The sequence below is a fragment of the Mya arenaria genome, chromosome 14, assembly GCF_026914265.1.
Source record: "Mya arenaria isolate MELC-2E11 chromosome 14, ASM2691426v1".
NCBI lineage: Eukaryota > Metazoa > Mollusca > Bivalvia > Myida > Myidae > Mya > Mya arenaria.
Genome location: NC_069135.1, coordinates 8,584,425 through 8,610,647, shown reverse-complemented (window position 1 = coordinate 8,610,647; position 26,223 = coordinate 8,584,425). Strand labels below are relative to the sequence as shown.

The 26,223-nt window shown below is 35.1% G+C and overlaps 1 protein-coding gene across 2 annotated transcripts; it reads left to right on the top strand.

Moving 5' to 3' along the window:
- The first annotated feature begins 681 nt into the window (after window positions 1-681).
- LOC128217258 (sortilin-like) lies at window positions 682-24,640 on the top strand. Of its 2 annotated transcripts, XM_052924281.1 has the most exons (23): window positions 682-964; window positions 2,960-3,022; window positions 3,360-3,430; window positions 4,901-4,997; window positions 5,267-5,419; window positions 5,789-5,818; window positions 6,576-6,750; window positions 7,626-7,768; window positions 8,057-8,140; window positions 8,435-8,495; window positions 9,218-9,468; window positions 9,667-9,769; window positions 10,846-10,922; window positions 11,135-11,294; window positions 12,578-12,700; window positions 12,889-13,006; window positions 15,493-15,567; window positions 16,025-16,141; window positions 16,499-16,649; window positions 17,700-17,830; window positions 18,468-18,612; window positions 18,931-19,071; window positions 19,350-24,640. In XM_052924281.1, exons 1-23 carry the CDS (start codon window positions 692-694, stop codon window positions 19,362-19,364), a joined length of 2,757 nt encoding a protein of 918 aa, XP_052780241.1. In that variant the 5' UTR covers window positions 682-691; the 3' UTR covers window positions 19,365-24,640. The 2 variants fall into 2 exon arrangements, with proteins under 2 accessions (XP_052780241.1, XP_052780242.1); XM_052924282.1 differs by lacking the exon at window positions 5,789-5,818.
- Window positions 24,641-26,223: the final 1,583 nt, after the last annotated feature.

The window sequence follows — 26,223 nt, the reverse complement described above, 5'->3', positions numbered from 1 at the left end:
TGTTAAAAATCAATGAGTTATGAGTGGATTTCACGTCTGAAAAAGTGGATTTCACTTGTCAAAATGTGGATTTCATTTCGATTTCCGAAAAATTGCTCTAACTTCTTCATTTCTTGATATATTTCAATAAAATTTGAAATGTAAACTCTTCATTAGGCACTTTCCAAAACGTATTCAAAAAATAAAAATTACTAATTGATAAAACTGAGTTAGGAGTGGATTTCACTTCTCGAAAACTGGATTTCACCTCGATTTCCGATCTATTTTCGAAAAATTGCTCTAACTTCTTCATTTTTTGACCAATTTCAATAAAATTTGAAATATAAACCCTTTATGAGGCACTTTCTAATAATTATACAAAAACAGAAAATTATTTATTAAAATTAATGAGTTATGAGTGGATTTCACCTATCGGAATCTGGATTTCACCTCGATTTCCGATCTATTTTTGGAAAAAAAATGAAAAGTTGCTCTAACTTCTTTATTTTTTGACCAATTTCAATAAAATTTGAAATATAAACCCTTCATGAGGCACTTTCTAATATGTATACAAAAAAAATAAATTATTAATTAAAATAACTGAGTTCTGAGTGGATTTCACGTTTTGAGTGGATTTCACGTGAAATCCACTGGATTCCTGTATCACCCCGCACCCAGCTAGGACAAGTCATGTGATCAACAACTAAGCAAGATGGTGGATAAGGAAGGAATACTTATGAAAATGTCCAGAATTAATATTCTTGTTTTGCTTTGTATTTGTATATTTGCGGCTGTAAGTGCTTTAGATTTCACGAACGTGTTAAGAAGCCGTAGGTCTGTGATTGAATTCGATGCTGTTTCCTCAGATTCTTTCGTCCATCATGTTGTTTCCGAAGAGACGAAAAATATCAATATTATGAAACGAGAGAGAAGAGATACCAGTACCTGTCAGCACGAGTACACGGACAAAAAATATGATGATGAGGTATTTAAAACATAATAATCATTTATAAATCGTTACAAATCTGATAAAAGTATCATCAACAGACATTTGTTTTTACATGTATAATTATTTCCATTCACCAGAGTGATGATGCTATGCATACCACGTTAGATTTAACACTTCTTGGTATGATGTAACACAGAATTCAGTGCTTCTGCTTTAACTTTATAGCCTGTTGGTACCGACATGCCTTCCCATGGCGTGGCTTATTTATCTGTTTATTGCATTAAATAATTAATTAAGTATGATCACATGATTCATGTGATCCTCGCTCATTATGTACAATAACAGCAGTCTCCTAGATACATCACTGGTGTCAGTAAAAACATTACTTCTCACTACTATGTTAAAAAAACCCGTCTAGAACTACAAAAAAAACATGAAAAACAACAATTTTATATTTTACAGGTATTACAGTAAGTTTAAAGCTTAGATACAGGAAAACGCACCATTTTCACTACAGTTATAAACAAAATCTTGATGTAAGGTGGGGACACCTATACCAAACCCTCTCCATTCATCACTCCCTCAAGCATTCGGAAAATACTGATTGAAACCCTGGAGTAAAATGTAGTACAGTACACTCAACGAGTTAGACCCACTTTCCTCGCTCACTCCGAGGGATAAAGTCGATGATCGCGGATTTCCGCCAAGGGTAAAACTGTTGCCCTCGCTAAAATCCCCCCGAGTTCCTCCGAGTAGCTGGCTTACCGCCGAGTTTAATATGAACGATAGCGTTGAGAATCGCCTGATTTTATGATCCTGTGGCGGAACTCCGAGTCTAATCAGATAAGCAAGAAATCATTCTTGTTTAGAAGTTATTTATTTTTATGCTTATGCACATTGTTAGGCATAAAAGTTTCTTACATGTACCAACGTTAAATTTGTATTTGTGTCCGTAAACGCCAGTTGAATATTGTCTTGAATAATAAACATTGAATCATTAAAATATTGCCACTAATTTTATTGCATCATAAAGCAGCCGACTATTTACACGATTCTGAACCATGACCTCTGACGTCAAGTGCATGATCATTACAATGTAGAACATACTATTTATTATTGGTGGTTAAAAATAGCTATGACGTTTAATGGAAATTTCCACAGAAAGCGAGGCAAGAAGGCCTTCAAACCATGCACTGTGAACTTTGAACACCTGTTTGACCTCCTGATTTTCCGAAAATGTGTAACCTAGCCTTTCTTGGATGAAATGTGTTTATCAATGTATTCTGTCATTAGCAAAAACACGTTTATAAGACGCATGTGCAACTAGTGAAATACGACTGCATTCTTGTGGTAAGCTAACTTCATGCAAAACAGGCAGAGGAAAAATAATAATAGCAATTTACTGGAGCCGTCCTAATCGGTTGAAAATTTTAATAAAAAATAAAATAACGATAACGTAGATTCTTATCAAGTGTCAGCAGAGTTTCGCGGAGTTAACCCCTCTGAGGAACGCCGAGTTCGTTATTCTTCGGTGGACTGATCACCCTCCGAGGACCTTAAATTCAAACTCTGAGGAACCCGGACAGTTGATTAAATCATGGTGTTGGCCACGATAGCGAAAATCCGTGGAGGGAAACGGAAAGTGGGTCTAACTCGTTGAGTGTACTACATATATATATATTAAATACAATTTTTACTTAGGCATGTTCTTAAATAAATAAAAAATGACAGACAATAAGAAAATTTAATGAGGTGTGTAAACACGTGACAGATATTAATTGATGAGAACAACTGAAAACATCAGATAGCACAAGTTTTGATCAGAGTCTGGTATCTTAAAGTTATCTCAGTTTTACTGTACTTGTATATGGCCCAGAAAAAAAACAATTATTTTTGAAAATGTTGCAATTTGCCAATCTGTTATGAGAAAAGAGAGATTACAATGGTAGTTGAGATTTCAGCATTCTGTCCAACATGTCATATTGAATAAATATTGTTTAAATCATAATGTGTAATGTCTATATTTTTCAGCACACATTCACAAATGAATCCAAGACAGCGATGGCTCTGGCCTGGGCTGGTGAAAATGATGGGGTAATGGAATTAGTAATGCAAAAAATCTTATTCATAAAGTCATCAATGTCGTTATCAAGTACACTTTGTACACACATAGTTTGTACTTATGTATGGTACATTATTAATGATGATAATAATAATGATAATAATAATAATAATAATAATAATAATAAGCCAAAGTCAATTATAATTGAAGATGATTTTAAATCATTTATTTTATGCTCTTGCTGGTTTCTGGTGAGGTTAATTTTTTATGCTTCTACAATCTTGTAAGCTTTTTGGTAATTGAAGCAAAATCATTTTGTCTTTTAAATGATTTAATATATACATTTCATATTCAATTGTATGAATTTAGACCCTGGTTGTTGTGACTAGTGACGTCCACCCACTGATCGGTAACACTGTTGCTTCGACAATTTACAGAAGGTAAGAGGACATACATGGTTTATTGTTGTTGTAATACTGAACAAAATATTGCTAACATACTGTTTTGACATTGAAAAATAGGTCATTACATATGGGGTTACCAGGCATCAAAATGTAACATTAGGGCATGATAGATTGGCAGCTAAAGCTTTTTCCTTTGTCTTGTTATTTTCATGTTGGCTCAGACACATGCAGACAGAAATGAACTGACAGAAACACACTGAATGACACACACTGACCGACACATGCTGACGGAAATGAGCCGACAGACATATGCAGTCTGAATTGAACTGACAGACACATGCAGACAGAAATGAACTGACAGACAAATGCAGACAGAAATGAACTGATAGACACATGCATACAGAAATGAACTGACAGACACATTCAGACAGAAATGAGCCGACAGACACATGCAGACGGAAATGAACTGACAGACACATGCAGACAAAAATAAACTGACATGCACAAACTGACACACACACACACTGTTAGACACCTGCTGACTGACAAAGGCAGACAGGCACACACCAATACAGACACACCAAAACAGACACATTCTGATTGACACACAATGACTGACACGTACCTAGACAGACACATTCTGACTGACATCAGCAGACTGACACTCCCCAAGACAGACACATTTTTACAGACACACACTCACTGACACACATGGAAACAAACACATTTTGACCTACACACACTGTCTAACAGACACCTGTTGACTGACACACACCAAGACAGACACATTCTGACTGACACACAATCACTGACACACACCCAGATAGACACATTCTGACTGACACATGCTCACTGACAAACATGGAGACAAACTCATTCTGACTAATGCTCACTAACTGATACACACCCAGATAGACATCTGCTGACCGAAACACACCAAGACAGACAGACAGACATGTGCTGACTGACACACAAAGTTTAAAATAATGTAATTCAATGACTAGAGGGGAACTGTGCTTCTTGTCAACCAGTGTCAATACTGTGTACAGTCCACTGTCAACCAGTACCAATGCTGTGTACAGTTCGCTGTCAACCAGTGCCAATACTGTGTACAGTTCTCTCTCAACCAGTGCTAATACTGTGTTCAGTTCTCTATCAACCAGTGCCAATACTGTGTACAGTTCTCTGTCAATCAGTGCCAATACTGTGTACAGTTCTCTGTCAACCAGTGCCAATACTGTGTACAGTTCACTGTCAACCAGTGCTAATACTGTTTACAGTTCACTGTCAACCAGTGCTAATACTGTCAACCAGTGCCAATACTGTATTAACCTCAGGGAACACTGTCAACCAGTGCCAATACTGTGTACACTACACTGTCAACCAGTGTCAATACTGTGTTCAGTTTTCAAACCCTTTTTTTCTAAGTAATCTTTGAGAGCTTGTATATTACTATTTATGATATGGTTCTGATTTCTTTGAAAAGCACCATGAATGTTTTTTCAGCACTGACTTTGGGAGGACATATCAAGTTGTGGAAAATATTACTGATGTGATCAAGAAACACAATGGTTTACAGCGTCACCCTCTGGACTCTAAAAAGGTAAAATGGACATGTAATATAGACAATGAATCAGAACTCTCATGATAGATCTATGGATTTTTTGAAAAGATTTATCAAAGCTTCCAAATTACATGATTTTATAGTATTCATGACATGATCGTTGTTCATAGATAAATAACATAAAGGATTAAATTTAAACGTAATTTGTTTAAATTGCACCCCCCTCCCCCAAAACAAAACAAATATGAAAAAAAATATACTAACAACTATAGAAGTCCTTGTTGGCTGTAACAGTTGTTGTTTTGCAGGTGTACCTGGTCGGTGAAGCGCGGGTGATGTATGTTACAGAGGATGGGGGAAAAACCTTTACAAAGGTCAACCTACCCTTCATTCTCATGGGCGAGATCATCTTCCACTCCAGCAAGGATCACACAGACCACCTACTTGCCTTCCAGGAGCTGGTAAGATAGCAGCCAGGTTTTCAACATAGGTTTGATCAGTAGATGTAAAACATGGCCATGTTTTATGTGCAAATGGTAAAAGTCTCTTACTCAATTCCGTTTCAGTTCTGTACACCTGTCAGTGTTTCTACTTCTTGAACATGAATGGTTAGGAAAACCGCACGTTTCTTATAAATCTAGTGTTTGTGATGATTTGCATACTTGCTCATCATTGTACTTTATCATTGTAGCCATCAAATCTGACTATGAGTCAGAATAATGTAGGAATATATAGATGTACTCATAAATGTGAGACTCTGTGGTATTTTCACATATCAAGTACAGTGTATAGAATAAGAAGACTACCGTACATTCACAATTCAATTTCAGAATAACACCAAGACCAAGAAAACTACGAAGGTCAGCAGATCGTATATTGATATTGTAGTTTGCTTGCATCGTCTATTCCATTGTTTAGCCTCCATGTTGCATCATTGCATTTTGAATGCCTTGTAAACTTTGTACATGCAATATTTTATATGTCACTTCTTCCATTCTCCAATGCACTTTTGATCCCTAATAAATATATGTGCCAGCAATACTGTATTTCCCTGTCCAGAACACAAATGTTCTTAAAAGAACCTTTACGTTTACAATTATATTTGAGCTACTGGATGCATAAGACACTTGTAACTGTTGTTTGTTGTTGTACTTTGAAGGTTCATTTATCCGAGAATACAAGTGTCTGATAGGCTAGTCAGTGCCTCAACGGTACATTTTAACTACATGTACATTTGCTTTTGTTGTGCATTGAAACTGGAAATAGATACCAATTCAAGAAATGACTGAATAGATAACAATTTAAGAAATGACTGCAACACAATCTTAGGGAATTACTGGATGCATCGTCTGATAATAATATTGCATCATTCTGCATGTTTTATATAACAGCTTGAAGGACGTGGAAACAAGTATTTAACCAACTTTGGACAACAGTTATTACTAACTTCATTTTACTTTAATTATCATCTCAATAATAAAGAATTGGTCACATTGTTTAGCATTTAATTCAAAATCATTTGATGTAAAAGAGTTACTAGATGCATGTATGTTATAGAAATAGACTGACCTTAAAACTTTGCTAGCTACAATGTACTTAACAGAGTTTTTTGTATAGGACCTGTGGGTGTCTACAGACAATGGTCACCAATGGAAGCTGGTAAAGAAGGGGGTTGAGAAGGCTGTGTGGGGGATTCCCCCTGAGGATGGGCAGAAGACTGGGGCCGACACCCCTGAAACCATCTACTTCACTTACAATGAGAACAACATTGAGGACATGATCCTGAAACACTGTAAGGAGGATTTTGATATAGAGGGACATTTATTCTGTGACTATTCATAGAATATTGAGAGCTTTACTTCTCACCATTCCAGCTTCACACGTTGGTTTAGGTTTTGCTTGTAAGCTCATTTTAGTCAATACCTCAGCAATTATTTCATGTATCACATTAAAACTTTTGACAAGTGTTCCCAACCATCCAGCCCATTAAATTGATCAAGTGAAATATCTCATTCTTGATTATAATTTAAATAAATACCCTTTATTGTTCATCTCATAAATTCTGGTCACGGTTTTGCAGCACAAAAAAGTGGTTATTTCAGGAACTATTTTATTCATTGCATTGAAACTTAGGACATGTATTCCTAACCATCTGACCTACTTCATTAATCAAGTAAGATAACTCTATCTGGCATATAATGCAAATTTTGTCCCTGTATTATTCCACTTACAAATACTGATGGAGGTTTTGCATTTAAGCACATTAAGTCAATTTTTAAGCAAGTACTTTATGTATTGCATGGAACTTTAAGACAACTTAAGCTTAAGGCAACCATCCATCCTACTGAATTAATCAAGTTGCATAACTTTAATATTGCATATAATGCAAATAATGACCCTTTATAGTTTTTCTTCGTGCTGGGGTTATGCATGTAAGACAATAACACATTGACTCTAAGGCCCTCTTTGAGTGAGGTTGTTATATTTTTGAAATGTATACTGACATAAGTAGACATTTGACCACATGTTTTACATGCCTTTTTTAGCATTCTATATTGACTGTTAGTCCTAGACCTGCCGAACTTAAAACTCACAAGATCTTAACCATGACTGCTTTCTATGTTTTCCCACAAGATCTTAACCATGACTGCTTTCTATGTTTTCCAGTTCTAAGTATGGCTGGTATTACAAAGGACTACACCCTTGCCAAGTCTGAGGGGGCTGACAGTGTAAAAGATATTCTCCAGAAGGTCGTATCCTTTGAACGCCAGGGGAAGTTCCTCTATGCATCAACTGCCAGAGATGATAATGTAAGACATCAGCACAATATCATCTGGGATTGCAGTGAAATGAGTTATATTTATTAATCCAAGATTCTGGGCGTATTAAGTTTGATACATGCACAAGCATGGCTGTATGGACACAGGCAGGGATTTTGCAGTTTTTCATGCTGTTATTCATAATAGAATTATTAAAGTGTTAATATGTGTGCACTTAAATACATCCCTGTCAAATAACCATTATTTTTTCTGCTTTGAGTCTTAGTGTTCTTGTCATTGATAATTATTGAGTAACCATGGTTTTGAATGTTAATACAGAGTGAATGGAGGGCAATGATGGTATCCCTAGACTACGGAGGAACATTTAATGAGGTCCAACTACCTACCATAGCCCAAGAACAGGTACAACAAAGTATTTAAGAATAACTTTTGTTTTCAATTGAATTATTATATCCATTAAACAATAAATATTAAAAGTACATTAAAATGGATAAAGGTGGCTTTTAATAGGATTCTTAATTGGAATTTTTCGTTCAGTAACCAAACCTGAATTATTGTTCAATACTACCTGACCAGCTGTTATATGTATCATTGTCCTCTCTTATTTGATGTTCAATACCTACTGACCGCCTGTTATATGCATAACTGTTCTCTCTTGTTTGATGTTCATGATGGGAATGTTTGCCTCTACTTCAGTTTTACAGTCTTGTGGAGATTGAGAATGACATCATCTTCATGCATGTGGACAACCCTGGAGGTAAGTGGTTTCTCTCATTTTATGACTACTGCTGATTATATTTAGGTATGAATAATTTTAATGGTTTGCCAATGAATAATCATGGTTGTGCAACAGCAAGGTTGGTACATAATAGCTACATTTTGTTGATAAGATGCTAATTTGAATGGTTTAGCAAAGGAATCATGTTGTGATGTTGTGATATTGTGATGTTGTGATATTCTCACTCTCTATAAACATCCTTGCACAATGTGTTGTGGTGGCACAGGGTCAAATGGAGCATCCTTTAAGTTGCCCTTTGACTGACAGTCTCTTACAAAGATGGTTTAATTGTCAGTTATTTCTAAATTTAAAAAATACAGCTACTAGATTTAAAAAGGTTTACCTAGCTTATCTTACCATCCCTTTTATGTCTACTCTATGATATTTTATAACCATCCCTTGCATGTCTTTTCTTTATCATCATCCCTTCCATGTCTATTCTATGATATTTTATCATCATCCCTTCAATGTCTATTCTATGATGTGTTATTACCATCCCTTCAATGTCTATTCTATGATATTTTATTACCATTCCTTCCATATCTGTTCTATGATATTTTATTACCATCCCTTCCCTGTATATTCTATGATATTTTATTACCATTCTTTCCATATCTGTTCTATGATATTTTATTACCATTTCTTCCATGTCTGTTCTATGATATTTCATTACCATTCCTTCCATGTTTTCTCTCCTCCAGACACAGGCTATGGCACCCTGTACACATCAGCCAGCCAGGGAGTGATATTCTCAGAGTCTCTCCCACGCCATCTGTACCCGAACTTCAACACCATCCATGACTTCTACAAGGTGCAGTCCATGCGGGGTGTGTACATCACAAGCCAGATGGCTGATGACGACAGTATACACTCAATGATCACCTACAACCAGGGTGCTGATTGGCAGAAAATTAAACAACCAGAAGGCGCACCATGTAAAGATGATAAAAAGGTACGGGTTTTGAAGATGATTGTGGTGGTTTTACAAATGAGACATGTAGTCCATACTGATTATCAAAGGTTGAAATGTAATAGTTTTATCATAATGATATTATTCATTTAAATTGAATCTCAAACATTTAAAAGTAGCTGTAACATCAGTAAAGGGTCCTACATTTATCACACAGACATTATACATATAACATTTCAGGAATGCAGCCTTCACATTCATGGGATGTACAGTATGTCTAGAGATATTAACGCTCAGTTACCTGCTTCTGAAAAAGCAGCAATTGGCATCATCATGGCACATGGTATGTTAAAGAAAACATTCTCATTTAATACATAATATCATCGTGGTGTTGTTGTTTTTTTGTTAGAATTTGTTTCCTTCCTGCAGGTGGATATGATACTTAGCCAGGCTTCCAGGGAAGTGATTAACCACAGGGTTGGTGGACTTTCTTGAGAAATGACAATAACTGAGGGAATCATTATTGTTTATAATATATTACAGTGGAAACTCACTAAACCGGATCTCCATAAAACCGGAATCCACGGGATATCAGACTTTTTTCAGAGTCCCGGTTTTCCTCTTCTATTTTCAATGTAAAAAATCCCTACAAAACCGAAATTCCGAATACCGGACAAAAATCAAGAAAATTTGTTACTTGTCAGCGTAATTTTACCTCACAAAACCGGACGTTTATTTGTTCAAACATGTCACAATAATTTTGTGAATTAGGAATTTGCGAATCGCGTGTCACTTAATTTTTGACAGCCGGTGCATCGTTAAATATTACACCTGTGATGTTGTGTTAACTCGATAATCGATAATGATGATTGCGCTGTGGATTGACTGTCGCGTGATAATCAAATGATAATCAAACTTGTGAAAGAAAATTAATTGAAACATTAATTTGTTTGTTGTAAAAAATAAAGAACTAAAAACAGTTATTTAGTGATCATTTTAGAGGGTTGTTTTATCTAAAGACTTCTATGATTAAATCAAATTAGAGCGGTGCGTTAATTAAACTATCGAACATACTAGACAAGCATTAAATTACGCGAGTTGTTTTATTTCAAGACTTGGAAAAAAGATGATTATAAAAATGCAGAAATGTTTAATTATGCTTATCACTTTTGCAAGTGCTTTAATCATGTATCAACCTCCGTCTAAACGTCGGAGAATTGAACTGTCCCTAGAGGACAAAAGCCTTTAAAGGTTAACTCAGTTAATATTTTGAGTAAACTTACTCCGTACATCAAACCCTCACTAAACCGGAAATTTTGCCCAGTCCGGACCTTGTCCGGTTTAGTGAGTTTCCACTGTACTTTCTTGTGAAATTGGTAACATGTAAGTTTGATAAATAATCTGGTGTTTATTTTTCAGGCCACGTGGGTGAGTCACTCCAGATAACACATCCGGATGTGTTTGTGTCAAGTGATGGGGGCTACTCGTGGAAACTGGTAGGTTACAACTACTGTTTGATGAATGCATGTTCACATGTATATTCCTCGAAAGCAATTGCTGATCATTATATAGTCACTCGTTTTGACTATTACGTGTATACATGTATAATAACTCAAATAAAGTAAAAATAATCATTGAGAGAATGTTGCATAAAAGTGTGTATGTTAAATTTTTCACAGTCTAATGTTTGTACTTTACTTTCCCCCAGTCGCTAAAGGGTCCACACCACTACCAGATTGGAGACCATGGGGGCCTACTAGTGGCTGTCTCCCGGGACGAGCCCAGCCCAAATGTGATCAAGTTCTCCACAGACGAGGGAAACTGCTGGAGCGAATACAAGTTTACGGACAAACTACTGAACTTTACTGGTAAAGTGGTGCCATTTGTTAATACCTTTTATAGATTGTGTTAAATAATGAGAGATTGCTTCTTACTGTCACTTTCATTTAAAAAGTATTTCATAATACAGTGGAACCTCACTAAACCGGATCTCCACAAAACCGGAATCCTCGGGATACCGGACTTTTTTCAGAGTCCCGATTTTCCCCTTCTATTTTCAATGTAAAATAATCCCCACAATACCGGAACCTCGGAATTCCGGATACCGGACAAAAAATCGAAGAAATTTGTTAGTTGTCAACGTAATTTTACCTCGCAAAACCGGACATATATTTGTTCAAACATGTCAAAATGATTTTGTGTATTAGGAATTCGCGAATCGCGTGTCACTTTGTCACTTTGTTTTGACACCCGGTGCGTCGTTAAATATTGCACCTTTGATGTTGTGATAACTCGATAATCGATAATGATGATTGCGCTGTGGATTGACTGCCGCGCGATAATCAAACGTTAATCAAACTTGTGAAAAGAAAATTGATTGAAACATTAATTTGTTTGTTGCAGTGATCATTTTGGAGCGTTGTTTTATCTAAAGACATCTATGAGTGAATCAAATTAGAGCGGTGCGTTAATTAAACTATCAAACATACTTAACAAGCATTAAATTACGCGAGTTGTTTTATTTTTTTAGACTCGGAAAAAAAGATGTAATAAATACGCAGAATTATGTTTATCACTTTTGCATGTGCTTTAATCATGTCTCAACCTCCGTCTAAAACTGTATAAACTGTATCTGTAATGTACATTGATATATAAATGAATATACATGTATACTCTATGCATTATTTCAAGTTACTTGAACCATCGTTGATGTAAAATAAATGTTATCTTTATGTGTTTTTATTTTATTCCAATTTCCAACTTCCCTTTAAAGGTTAACTCAGTTAATATTTTCAGTAAACTTACTCAGTACATCAAATCCTCACTAAACCGGAATCCTCACTAAACCGGAAATTTTGCCCAGTCCGGACCTTGTCCGGTTTAGTGAGTTTTCACTGTAATTGGGAAAAAAGACTATTTTCTAAACTGGAATTCGCAAGCATATAGCTATTTAAATAGCTTGTTGATGTATATTTATTTATCAGTGCCTTTATCAGTGCAGGGAAATCGAAAATTTGTATACATAACTAATCAGATCATGCTTTAAGAATAACAAACCCCTTCAGTAAATAAGATGGACTTGAGTAGCTCATAAAATCGGGATGTATTGGATTTAGAGACAGAAACTGTATCATTTTCCCCTGTGTTACAGGCCTGTTGACGGAGCCTCTGGGAAAGAGTTCTGTAGTGATGCTATGGGGATATGTGGCTGAAACCAAGAAATGGGAGGTCCATATCATTGACTTTAAGGATCTCATCAACAAGAAGTGTACTGGTAAGTGTGCTCACTTCAATCTATAGGATGAATGATAGATTTGAAGTTTAATGTGTGGTCTATATCATAGACTTTATGGACCAACATACAGGTCATCTACAGGCAGTGCACTGCTGGGTTAGCAAGTTGTTGTTTGGTTCAAATTTCAATGGTTGTGGTAGCAGCATGATTAACTTGTATGTTTTCAGACTTGGACTATGAGATTTGGATGGCCCATGAATCACACAGGCAGGATGAGGGTTCTGCTATTGCTGGCTGTCTGCTCGGACAGAAAGAGACTTTCTACAGACTCAAAAAGGACTCCTTGTAAGTAACAGGATTTTACTTAACTTTTATTCCACCTTTTAACTTCCAGTGTCTGTTGCAAACTTCAAATAAATTCTAATAATATATAAAAAAAATTCACACAAACATTTATATCTAAACATCAACTTCGGTAGACAAAAACAACCATAGAAGAGGCAGTGACATCAGATTCATACACAGTTTTATGACAGCACATTGTTTAGTGGCAAAACAAATCATTTTCTAAATATTTGTTAAACAATTTATTACATGTAGGAAAGGAAAATGTTATTCAATGTTACTCCGAACCTTTAAAAACTGTTCAGTTTCATGATATGGTATGGCAACATACATGAATGACAATATGGCAACAAACATGAATGGCAATATGGCTACTACATGAATGACAATATGGCAACATGAATGACAATATGGCAACATACATGAATGACAATATGGCAACATACATGAATGACAATATGGCATCAAACATGAATGACAATATGGCAACATTCATTAATGACAATATGGCAACATGAATGACAATATGGCAACATACATGAATGACAATATGGCTACTACATGAATGACAATATGGCAACATGAATGACAATATGGCAACATACATGAATGACAATATGGCAACATACATGAATGACAATATGGCAACATACATGAATGACAATATGGCAACAAACATGAATGACAATATGGCAACATTCATTAATGACTATGAAGGCTATGAATTGATTGGAAACGTCATCAGGCCATACAAACTATGAACAACGAATAATGCAGACAAACACACAAGGTGACAAGAACAGTCTGAATAAGGCAGACAATTTATGTTATACTTTTTAGCTTGACTATTCGAAGAATAAGGATGGCTATACTACTCACCCCAGCGTCGGCTTCGGCTAAAGTCTGGTTAAAGTTTTAGGGCAAGTTTTTCACTTAGAAGTCCAATACCCTTCATTTAATTGACTTAATACTTCACACAGTTGTTCAGGGCCATCACATAATGAGGTTAGGTAACTCCATACTATCCTTTATACAAATTATGGCCCCTGATTGACTATGGAACTTAGGTTAAAGTTTTAGGGCAGGTTGGGATATTTATTAATAACTTCTATACCCTTCGTTCAATTAACTTAACACTTCACACAGTTGTTCAGGACCATCACACAATGAGGTTCCATAACTCCATTTTATCCTTATTTCAAGTTATGGCCCCTGATTGACTTAGGTTAAAGTTTTAGGGCAGGTTAAAGTTTTAGGGCAAGTTGAGATTTTCACTAATAAGTCCAATACCCTTCATTCAATTGACTTAATACTTCACACAGTTGTTCAGGGCCATCACATAATGAGGTTAGATAACTCCATATTATCCTTTATACAAATTATGGCCCCTGATTGACTATGGAACTTAGGTTAAAGTTTTAGGGCAGGTTGGGATATTTATTAATAACTTCTTTACCTTCGTTCAATTGACTTAAAGCCAAAAAAAAATTGTTTGTTTAGGGTAACCTTCCCAAAATTTCTAGGTAGGGTAGGTAGGGATTTTTTTATTATTTTTTTTAAAAATCTGTCGTAAGTTCAGAGTGTTTTCTTGCACATGGCAGTCTTTCCTACATTACTGTCATTGCCTGACTTTGTTTTATCATATAAACAATAATTCTGATTAAAATCTGCATTTATCCGCCCTTCGTAACTCTCTATTCGCTAACGAATATTTTTTTTGCTCAGAAACGGAAAAAAAATAGTTAGGGTCATCACATAATGAGGTTAGATAACTCCATATTATCCTTTATACAAATTATGGCCCCCGATTGACTATGGAACTTAGGTTAAAGTTTAAGGGCAGGTTGGGATATTTATTAATAACTTCTTTACCTTCGTTCAATTGACTTAAGGCCAAAAAAAAATTGTTTGTTTAGGGTAACCTTCCCAAAATTTCTAGGTAGGGTAGGTAGGGATAGGGAAGGGAATATGGTTAGTACTGAATAACTCAAGTAAGGGTTGACATAGTGTGGTATATAGGACAAGTTTATGCAGAGCTTTCATGGATTGCCTTTTGGCCCCTTGGGTCAAGGTCACTGTTGCTAAAAATCAATTACTGTTTCAATAATGGTTGACATGCAGTGACCAAACTTGATATGTAGGAAGAGTTTATGGAGGACTTCCTTAGGATTGTGTTTGGGGCCCTTATAATCAAGGTCACTGCATGTTACAAAAAATAGAAGAAAGCAGTTGAAACTGAATCTTTTCTGCCAATCATTAAAAACCTGGTTTTGTCACTTTGCGATTCTTGTTCATTTTTTAATTTGATTGTTTTATTGCTTTTGACAGGCACATATTACATCATTATTGTATTCACTTCTAAGCCAAAGCGGCGTAGTTGAGCGCGCTGTCTTACGACAGATCTTGTTATACTATAATAATCTATATGGCATTCAATTTACTGAATCAATCCATACGGCTTTGAATGTACTCTTATTTATTTACAGTTGCTACAATGGATATGACCATGTTGTTATAAACAAGACGTCTGTATGTGAGTGCACAAGAGAAGATTATGAGTGGTATGTAACCTTCATTAGGGTTCACTCTTTAAGATTACAAGATTAAAATCTCTTAGTTATTTACATCTTTTAATAATCGTATAAGTAGAGTGTTTGATTCTTAGCATTTTTAAAAAAAAAATTCTTATAACATAATTTATAAATTATTATTTAGCATAGTCAAGCGTGGCAAGAAACTAAAGTAACAGCTGATACAAGCGCGTGCATGTGCTACAAATGTTATTACCTACAATATGAACACTAACATCCATGCACTTGCAAGCCGAAATGATTTCCAATATTCACTTGTTGATGCTGAAAGAGACCTCATCAAAACATGTATGTTATAGACATGTAGTTGTATAATACATGTATGGCATTGCTAATCTGTGAGTATAAGACAACCCAAAGATTTTGACAAAAACATAGCGCTTACGTTGTCATGAAGCTAGAAAACTGTATACATGTTCCTTTTCAGTGACTATGGTTACTACCGACCTGGTGGTTCGGATAACTGTAAGAAGGAACCAGAGTTCAAGGGGCCGGAAGTAGATATTTGTTACCATGGTCACGATGAAAAGCTTGTCTCTGAAGGGTATGATGTCATACCTTCTTTTTTTGAGATAAATAAGGATGTATGTATTATGTGGGGATCCAAATTATAGTGTTATAGATTTTATGGATTTTTTTTTTTTCAAATTAAAGTAAAAAGAAATGCTTTTATTTAATAAACTTGATAAGCTTTACATATTACGATTCTCCTCAAATAAAATTTCTCTACTTAAACATGGTTCAAATTGTGACTAAAACCAGTAAATCTACATTGACAAATACATTCTATATTCTGTGTGATTATATGACTTTCATTAGTCATGTTTTTTTTATGTGCTTCATTGTGCTGCTATAAATCCCCTTATTGCTACCATAATAATGTTTGAAGTGTATATTTCAGATACCGGAAAATCCCTGGGGACAAATGTAAGGAAGGCTACTCTCCAACCTCCAAACTTATCGACCTGCATGAAAAATGTGACGAGTTCGGTAATGCAATCATCAAGTTTGACGAAGGGGTCATTTATAAGGAGAGTGATGAATCCAAGCAGGTTGTTATTTATTAAATAAATTCATAGTTTGAATAATCAATTACAAATAAATTTATAGTTTGAATAATCAATTACAAACTCCTAAAAGAAAAACTTGGGATAGGTTTAAAAACGAAACTCACAATGTTAACTCTTATACAAGACTTCTTATATTTACTAATACATTTAATTCCAATCTATGCATTAAACTTCCAATGCTAACTCAAACACATGACTTTCAATATTAACTCATACACAAGGCTACCAGTGTGAACTTTTACACCAGACTTTCAGTGTTACCCCGTGCATCAGACTCCTGTTGTTAACACATACACCAAACCCTCAGTTTTAAACCAAATAGCAGACATCAAATGTTAGCCCATACATCAGACTTCAAATGATAACCCATACACTTGACTTCAAATGTTAACCCATACACCAGACCATAAATGTTAACCCAAATACCAGACTTCAAATGTTAACCCAAACACCAGACTATAAATGTTAACCCATACACCAGACTTCAAATGTGAACCCATATACCAGACTTCAAATGTTAACCATCCACCTGACTTCAAACGTAACCCATACACCTGACTTCAAAAATTAACCCCTACAAGAGACTTCTTATGTTTACTTTAACACAAGACTCAAAATATTAACTTATACACCAGACTTCTAATGTTAAAAAATACACCAGACTACCAGTTTATGCCTACACAAGATTACCAAAGTCAACTCCTATCAATGTTAAATCATACACTATACGTCCAGTGTTTATTCATACACCACACTCCCTGTGTTTACTCATTTACAAAACTACCAAATAAATTATAACTCATGCCAATGTTTTCTCATACACCAGACTTCCAATGTTTATTCATACATTGGGGGGGAAAAACATGCTTGTTTACAAATTCCGCCTTCTCATTATTTAACAAGAAGTATTGAAGGAGTGAATTGCTACATTATTGAGGTATAAACACAGTTGGGCTGGTCAAGTGTGTTGAGTGTGAGAATTTTGTGTTATGATCTGGGATATTAAATCACAGTGTTATGGCATATTTACAGAGTGATATTACAAACAAAGGCTTTGGTAAAGGCATCAAGATTATTGCGGTGATCCTTTGTCTAGCCATCCTCGTGCTTGCTGCTTTCATGGGCGTCTACTTTGTGAGGAAGTTTGTCCTTCTCAAACAACAGTATGTATACATTAATGGTCTTTCAATTTGTTTTACACTTTTACAAATGCATCCATGTTTAGAAATGATGTCATATGGTTAAAATTATTTCAGTGACACCTTATTTCAGTTTTGTTAACAAAAAAGAAAACATTATAAAAACCTAGACGAGTGGAAATGACCAAGGCTACCTACATGAATTCATATTGCTTTAGTTTCTTATGCGTACATATATCAGTAGTTTGGGGGAAACACATTCATTTGAAAGTGCATGACTTTTCAGTAAAAAATAAAATCAATTTTGCCATTATCATTTATTTGGAGGTAACTATGAAATTTAATTGTTTGGCTGGCTGGGCTACACCTGAAAATTGAATTTTCATAAAGACCTCCTTATAAACAATAACCTTTATATAAACATAATATAGTCAGTTAAAGTAAAAACAATCCAATTGACATTACACAAATGTATAAGAACCTTGAAAGTTTTTTCGCTATACTTAAATTATCTTCTTGCAGGCTTGTGGGTATGGATATTTTAGACAGTATGGGCAATTAGGTCTGATAGACATATCATAGTGAATAAATAGTGGTAACACTTGTGACCTGGACTTGACATTGACAGTGTTTATGCTCTATTCGCTTTCTTTCCTTGCAGCAAAGAGGGTTATAGATACTCTGTATTGAGCCAGCATGAACAGCAGGGTCTGATGGACAACCATGACAGTGATGATGGTGGTGACCTTACCCGTGACCTTGACAAGGCTTACGCCACATCAACTGTGAAATATGACTCAGATGAGGTCAGTTATTGTTTTTTGTTGTAGTGGAAATGTATACTCTACGGATTCAGTCCTATCCCTGTTTGAACCTGGAACTAAGCTCACTTAAACAATGACATGATTTGCACATGGATACGATTATAAAGCTTTAATACCTAACTGAATTGGTATGTTATGTACAGATCAAGCAAATCACACACACTAGAAAAACACTTTACCATTTTATCTTTATTTTATACATGTATACATTTTTCTTATGCCATATCTTGGAGTGTTTTATTTTTAATATTGCTCAGTAGGAATCTTTAGAAAATGTTTGATTTTTGCATTTGCTACCAGGAGTTGACAACATCGAGCCTGCCAAAGACGACAACTCAACCAGCTCCAAAGAAGAAATCTCAACCAAATGGCAGCGTTAAGACGCCCCCTAGCAAGATGGACAACAATCCCTTTGGCTCATACCATGATGATTCTGATGATGTAAGCTGAATGACATTTTCTTTAACATATATTTTAAGATTAATGAAGAAATTTATTGTAACACAAGTAGTTTACTTTGAATGAAATTGAATTGGAAATCATTGATTCATACTTCAAATGTTCAAGTGGTATTGAAGATTGATTTGAAACATATTTTGATTGCATGCGTAATTTGATTTCGAACATAATAACACCTAGGAATTGTATGAATTGATAATGTTTTTTCATACTTGCATTCACAAACATGTTCCTTAAGAGTGAAATGATTTACATTGCAGGACATGTTGAGTTAAATCAAGCGTTGCAACATAAAATACAGGGAACATGAAGGTGTTTCCCCTGCTGCCAACCTGTCCTGGCTGTGTGGTTATTCTGGGTCATTTCTAGTGGTGTCTCGTTATTCCACAATCAAAGACTCTTTAGATTTAACAAAGCGTTGACCTACTTAAACCTTTTAAGGTTGGAAGATTTGGGTTTTTACTATTTGATATTTCCTGTCACTGACTTCAACTTTCGCTGGACTGATTTGAAATGTTCTTCATAACTTGCAGTTTCTTTATAAAATGAGCTTTACCTTTCCTTGAATCTTGTCCATAGACTGTGTACATCATTTTCTGAAATCCATTAAACCAGTCCAGGTTGACTTTGATAATATTTATGACTGTGATAGTGTGTGATTGTTGAACAAACCAATTGCTTTATTGAATGAATGTCAGGATGTGTGTGTAAACATTATGAGATTTCTCTCAGAGGTGACTAGTTTCTGCACTTACAACTTATTCAAGATATTGTATAGGGTATAATCACATGTACCATTATTTATGTTGTGTCCATTTAGGGTGAAATTATCTATTTGTCTGTTTTGTTAAGAGGGATTTTAAAATGAGGGTTACTTTGTTTTTCAGATTCTCAAACTTGCATTGACAGGGGTCCGTAACCCTCAATCCACACTTTTTATTTTTCTTTGGTGGTAGTCGTCTAAAACTGTGGAAATGGGTCTAGATTTAAATATTCCACATACTTATTATTTGGAAAATAAACCCCACTTTCCTGATATTTTTTGTCCAAATGGGAATCTAAAACCATTTTCTCTGACCTTTATATGAACTTTATGTATTTTACTGTATGCAATATTGTGTGTATATTTCTGTCAATACTGCAAGAAGGCAGGTCATGCTTTTGCCCCATTGTATGTTGTGTGTTCCAGTTGGAAATAATAGATACGGATGCAAAGACTTTGTTTGTATTGTAGTTTATAGCCTTTTTCCTTGTTATGTTTTGTTGAGGATGGTCTATGGAAAATGTTTCATGATTAAAGCTGTATCCTTGTGTTTATTTATTGTTGTTGAGCGTGTTTCTTTCACATTTTGTTATGAACATGAGCGAACAGCTAAGAAATATTTGTTTCTGACCTTGTAATCTCATTTTGTACTTGTATTTATAGAAAATGTTTGTGCGTGATTCTTTTTTGGACTGCATATTTCTGATGATTTTGAATCATTCCAATGTTATGATATACAGATACACATATTGATTATTTTGTTTGCTTGTTATCAGAAATATTTATCATATCATTTCAAAGATAGATTTAATTCCGACCTAAATGTGTCTAGATGATTTTTTGTAGTGTTTTAACATGTTTGTTTATCTTGATATTATTTATCGTCCTCTCTGTTTTTTCCCTTCTATTTTTTTTTTGTGAAGTGTACAAAATGAGTGTAGACAGGAAATGCATGGAACATCTACAGTGTGATCAAGTTTATATCTTTTAAAATTTACAGTACACCAAAGAAGTAACATATTCAAATATTTATTTTCGTATTATCATTGTTTTCGTCTACTAGAACCATCAATTGTTTAAAAATAATTCATTATTTAAGTTAGGCAAAATATCACCATTAAATTCTTATAAAGCAGCCAAAAATGTCACCCTTTGAAGGCAAAAAAATATGTTTGGGCAAAACAGTTGTTTTTAAATTACTTTAATATATTTCATAAAAAATCTCAGTCTCATTTGTTCAATTATTTGTGAGATAACGTTAACTGGTCAACTAAACAATAAGCAAGATGTCATACTTTCATTCAAGTAAAGTTAACATGCTTGAGAGTTTTGAATGTCAGTGCATCTGTACATGTTTTATTACACATCAACACAAATAACTACTGCCTTTCAAATGTAACCAGCGAAGCTATACAGAAATATTTATTCAGAATAATGCATTGATTTACTCATATTTATTATATAAATGTCAATAGGAGAGAAAAAGACTGTCTACCATCTGCAGCTATACCCAAACTTATAAAAGAAAGACTTAAAATTGAATACTGTTACACTTGAAACAAGACATTAAGATAATTATCTGGCCCTGATTTCTCAAAACTTCTTAAGCTTAACAGGCTTACGTAGCTTATTTCAATAAGCCAAAATACATACTTAAATTGAATTTTGAAAAACGAAAAATGGATTATTGTGATTTGGATTATTGTGATTATGATAATGATAATTCCTATCTACAGTATAAAAACTCTTAAAGAAGTTAATATTATGCAATTTATTGAACCCCAAATATAGTGAGCTTAGCTTAATCCTGTTATAAGGGACTTAAGAAGTTTCGAGATATTGGGGCCTGTTGGCAAAGTGAAGAAGTTTCGAGAAATTGGGGCCTGTTGGCAAAGTGATAGAATAACTTTCTTCATGAGGGTTTTAGCTACAGAGATATGGAAGGATGCTACACCCTGTCCTGTTTGATAGCACCCTTTAGCCGTCTTAGAGACTAGCATGTGCCCCTTTCTGCTTTCATAGAGTCCAGGGTGTGCAAACTTTAAAACTTGGTTATAAATTTCTACAAACTTATTTGGCAGTTGAAACCTAATACTATTTTAATTAAGCACAATTCCTTACACTGGCTGTGAAATTTATTTAAAACCTGGTTTAATCCCTGTTCATAAACTATGTGTGTTTAAACATTTAAAATGAGGGATAACTGTGTGTTTGTTGCTTGTATTTTTATGCCCCCTTTTGAAAAAAGTGGGGTATATTGTTTTGCACATGTCGGTCGGTCGGTCGGTCTGTCTGTCTGTCGGTCGGTCGGTCGGAATACCAAATGGTTTCCGATCAATAACTTGAGAACGCTTTGACCGAGGGACCTCATACTTGGTATGTGTATTGGTCATCACCAGCAGATGAACCCTATTGATTTTGAGGTCAGTGGGTCAAAGGTCAAGGTCAGTGTGACCTTTACATGAAAAACGGTTTCCGATCAATAACTTGAGAACGCTTTGACCCAGGAACCTCATACTTGGTAGGTGTATTGGTCATGACCAGCAGATGAACCCTATTGATTTTGAGGTCAGTGGGTCAAAGGTCAAGGTCAGTGTGACCTTAACATGAAAAACGGTTTCCGATCAATAACTTGAGAACGCTTTGACCCAGGGACCTCATACTAGGTAGGCTTATTGGTCATGACCAGCAGATGAACCCTATTGATTTTGAGGTCAGTGGGTCAAAGGTCAAGGTCAGTGTGACCTTTACATGAAAAACGGTTTCCGATCAATAACTTGAGAACGCTTTGACCCAGGAACCTCATACTTGGTAGGTGTATTGGTCATGACCAGCAGATGAACCCTATTGATTTTGAGGTCAAAGGTCAAGGTCAGTGTGACCTTAACATGAAAAACGGTTTCCGATCAATAACTTGAGAACGCTTTGACCCAGGGACCTCATGCTAGGTAGGCTTATTGGTCATGACCAGCAGATGAACCCTATTGATTTTGAGGTCAGTGGGTCAAAGGTCAAGGTCAGTGTGACTGTAAGCTGAAAAAAGGTTTTCTGATTGTCCATATTTTATTTTCTGTCGGTCGGTCGGAATACCAAATGGTTTCCGATCAATAACTTGAGAACGCTTTGACCGAGGGACCTCATACTTGGTATGTGTATTGGTCATCACCAGCAGATGAACCCTATTGATTTTGAGGTCAGTGGGTCAAAGGTCAAGGTCAGTGTGACCTTTACATGAAAAACGGTTTCCGATCAATAACTTGAGAACGCTTTGACCCAGGAACCTCATACTTGGTATGTGTATTGGTCATCACCAGCAGATGAACCCTATTGATTTTGAGGTCAGTGGGTCAAAGGTCAAGGTCAGTGTGACCTTTACATGAAAAACGGTTTCCGATCAATAACTTGAGAACGCTTTGACCCAGAAACCTCATACTTGGTAGGTGTATTGGTCATGACCAGCAGATGAACCCTATTGATTTTGAGGTCAGTGGGTCAAAGGTCAAGGTCAGTGTGACTGTAAGCTGAAAAAAGGTTTTCTGATTGTCCATATTTTATTTTCTTATATAGTAGACAGTAGAAATTTATATGTCACTAAATGCATGAGTTGAAGTATCAGTTTTCAGTGAACATCTAGTTTAATTATGCCCCCCTTCGAAGCAGAGGGGTTATATAATTGCTTTGCACATGTCGGTCGGTCTGTTGGAAGACCAAAGCTTGTCCGAGTGATAACTCAACAATTCCCGGACCTATGGTCATCAAACTTGACATGAAGATTAGGTATGACCAGTAGATGACCTGCCTCATATGCATCCAATGACAAATCAGCTGTCATTTCAGTCCATGCATATTTCATTCAATTGTCCAAATATTTCTGGCAACTTGGCGCTCAGGGGGCATAATGTTTGACAAACATCTCTTGTTCAGACCTGTATTAACATGTGTGTCATGCTTTGTGAAGAGCCATGATTGTATTTCCATGTATATTTTCTTGAAGGTGAATTATACTCCGAACATTTTAGTTTTTACTCAGTCCTACTTTTTTTTTCGTGTAAATAATGTTCTCTGAAGTTCAAGGGAAAACTTCCAGCTACACTACCTGTAGGAATTGTGGACATCTTAGATGATAGAACTTGCTTTAAACTCAACGGCATAATGACAATTGTTTTATGAGATTTGAAGCCAATACAATTGGTATCTGTTTAGGTTTAGTGTACAATGTATAATAGCCACAAAAAAAATCTGTTACTTTCTAGTTTGCTGAAAGTTCTTGCTCGAGTTGCACAAGATTATTCAAGTATCTACCTGCTATCACACCCCCCTCATTATTCAATACTACATCGCTTGACATGGTTCAAAGTAATAAAGCTTTTGACTCTAATCCAAGCAAACTTTCTCATGAATTATGTGGATCTAAATTGTTTGGTCAATAATTAAAAAACGTTTTTCTAGAACAAAAGATGTTAACGCAAGTGTTCCTCATATTTTAATGCATAATTACTCAAGAGTTTCTTTTCAGATAGAAAATAACATTTATCATTTTTAATGTGGTGATGATAAAAAGACTTCATAGCATAGAGATCCTTGAGTTTTTCAGTATACAAAAGCTTAAATTTAAAAAGTACATGTTTGAGTAAATACATGAATTTTTGTGAATCTGGGCAAGAAAATATTACATGCTTTGTATGGAATGAATTGCTATTATGCACTTTGTTGAAGCTGGCGTTATTTAAGTCCTATATATATTTCACCTTTGACTAACATGACATTTTATAATAAACATAAAATGTATCAATCATGTTCTTTTTCCTTTAGCATACTTGTTCAAGGATCAATACGATGATGTAGTTACACAGCGGGTAATCATTGGAGCCATAACATTTTGTTATGTGTTGAAAATGCTCCAACGCTTCTGTTATAGTGCCAATGAATAGAATATGGATATAAACAGTGAGTATGGTTTCTTATTTTTCATTTTTAGAGGTTTATACGAGTAAATATAAAAAATTGGAGAATGTAGTTCCACATAGGAATGGCCATGAGTTGTTCTAAATGTTAAAGTTTTGAATAAAATTTAATATCTGATCCACTAGAACTTGCATAACTTGCTAGACATTAGTGTTGACAACGTAAAAATCAGGATTTTTGTGAGAATTGTTCTCGTACCTTAGGTTCAAGTATTTTCTTGACATGTGTGTGGCTTTTTTATTGACAAAAGGTTGCCGCGTTACAAATTTTAGAACTTTATTTGTTATACTTGCTGCACTATGCTCGATTTTCTGAACGTTGTGGTGCCAATGAATAGGTTGTGGTGCTCATGAATAGTAATTTAGTAGGAAACGAATTGTGAAAAAACAGTAGCAATTTTATAACATGAAAATTAACAATTGACTGAATTAATATCATTTTAGATCTTCTTTAAGTATGACCTACTAACACACAGCTTCGCGGACTTTAAGGTTCATTTGGTGTCTAATAAATTAATACTTGATAGCAAATGCTCGTAATAATTCTAATTCTGTATTTCCAGGTATTATAAGGCAAAAATCTAACGATTGTGTTTACATATTTTCAAATGGGTGTCTTTAAAGAGAAAAGGAGGCGGGGCTATTCATGTCGAGAAAAAAATCACTCCGTAGCTCAAAATTTGCAAGAAAAAGTATTTTACAGTCATTCGCCTAAATAAACAAGCACTCCCTTGCCATCTCAGAAAAAAAAAAAGATTCCTCCCTTGCAACATTAGAAAAAGATAGTTACTAAACGAGCAAGGTTTCTTTCGCCGATAATTCATGCTGAATCTACCCACAAAAGTGAAAGCATCCAATGCAAACGAAGGAATCTTTTTTCTGAGATGGCAAGGAAGTGCTTGTTAATTTAGGTGATTGACTGTACAATACATTTTCTTGCAAATTTTGAGCTACAGAGTGATTTGTTTTCTTGACATGAATATACCTGCCTCTTTTTCCCTTTAAAGACACCCATCTGAAAATATATAAACCCAATCTTTAGATTTTTGCCTTATAATACCTGGAAATACAGAATTGGAATATGACGATCATTTGCTTTTAAGTATTAATTTATTAGACACCAAATGAACCTTCAAGTTCGCGAAGCAGTGTGGTAGTTGATCATACTTTTAAAAGATCGAAAATGATATTAATTTAGTTAATTGTTAATTTTCATGTTATGAAATTGCTACAGTTTTTTCACAATTCGTTTCCTACTAAATTACTATTCAGGAGCACCACAACCGATTCATTGGCACCACAACGTTCAGAAAATCGAGCATAGTGCAGCAAGTATAACAAATAAAGTTCTAAAATTTGTAACGCGGCAACCTTTTGTCAATAAAAAAAGCCACACACATGTAAAGA

What these genes read in the sequence shown, in the direction of transcription:
- LOC128217258 (XM_052924281.1), top strand. Translation starts at nt 692, where the DNA reads ATGGTGGATAAGGAAGGAATACTTATGAAAATGTCCAGAATTAATATT. An exon ending in CATCAACAAGAAGTGTACTG is followed by an intron (nt 12,701 to 12,888) that starts GTAAGTGTGCTC and finishes GTATGTTTTCAG; the next exon opens with ACTTGGACTATGAGATTTGG. An exon ending in TGAAATATGACTCAGATGAG is followed by an intron (nt 18,613 to 18,930) that starts GTCAGTTATTGT and finishes ATTTGCTACCAG; the next exon opens with GAGTTGACAACATCGAGCCT.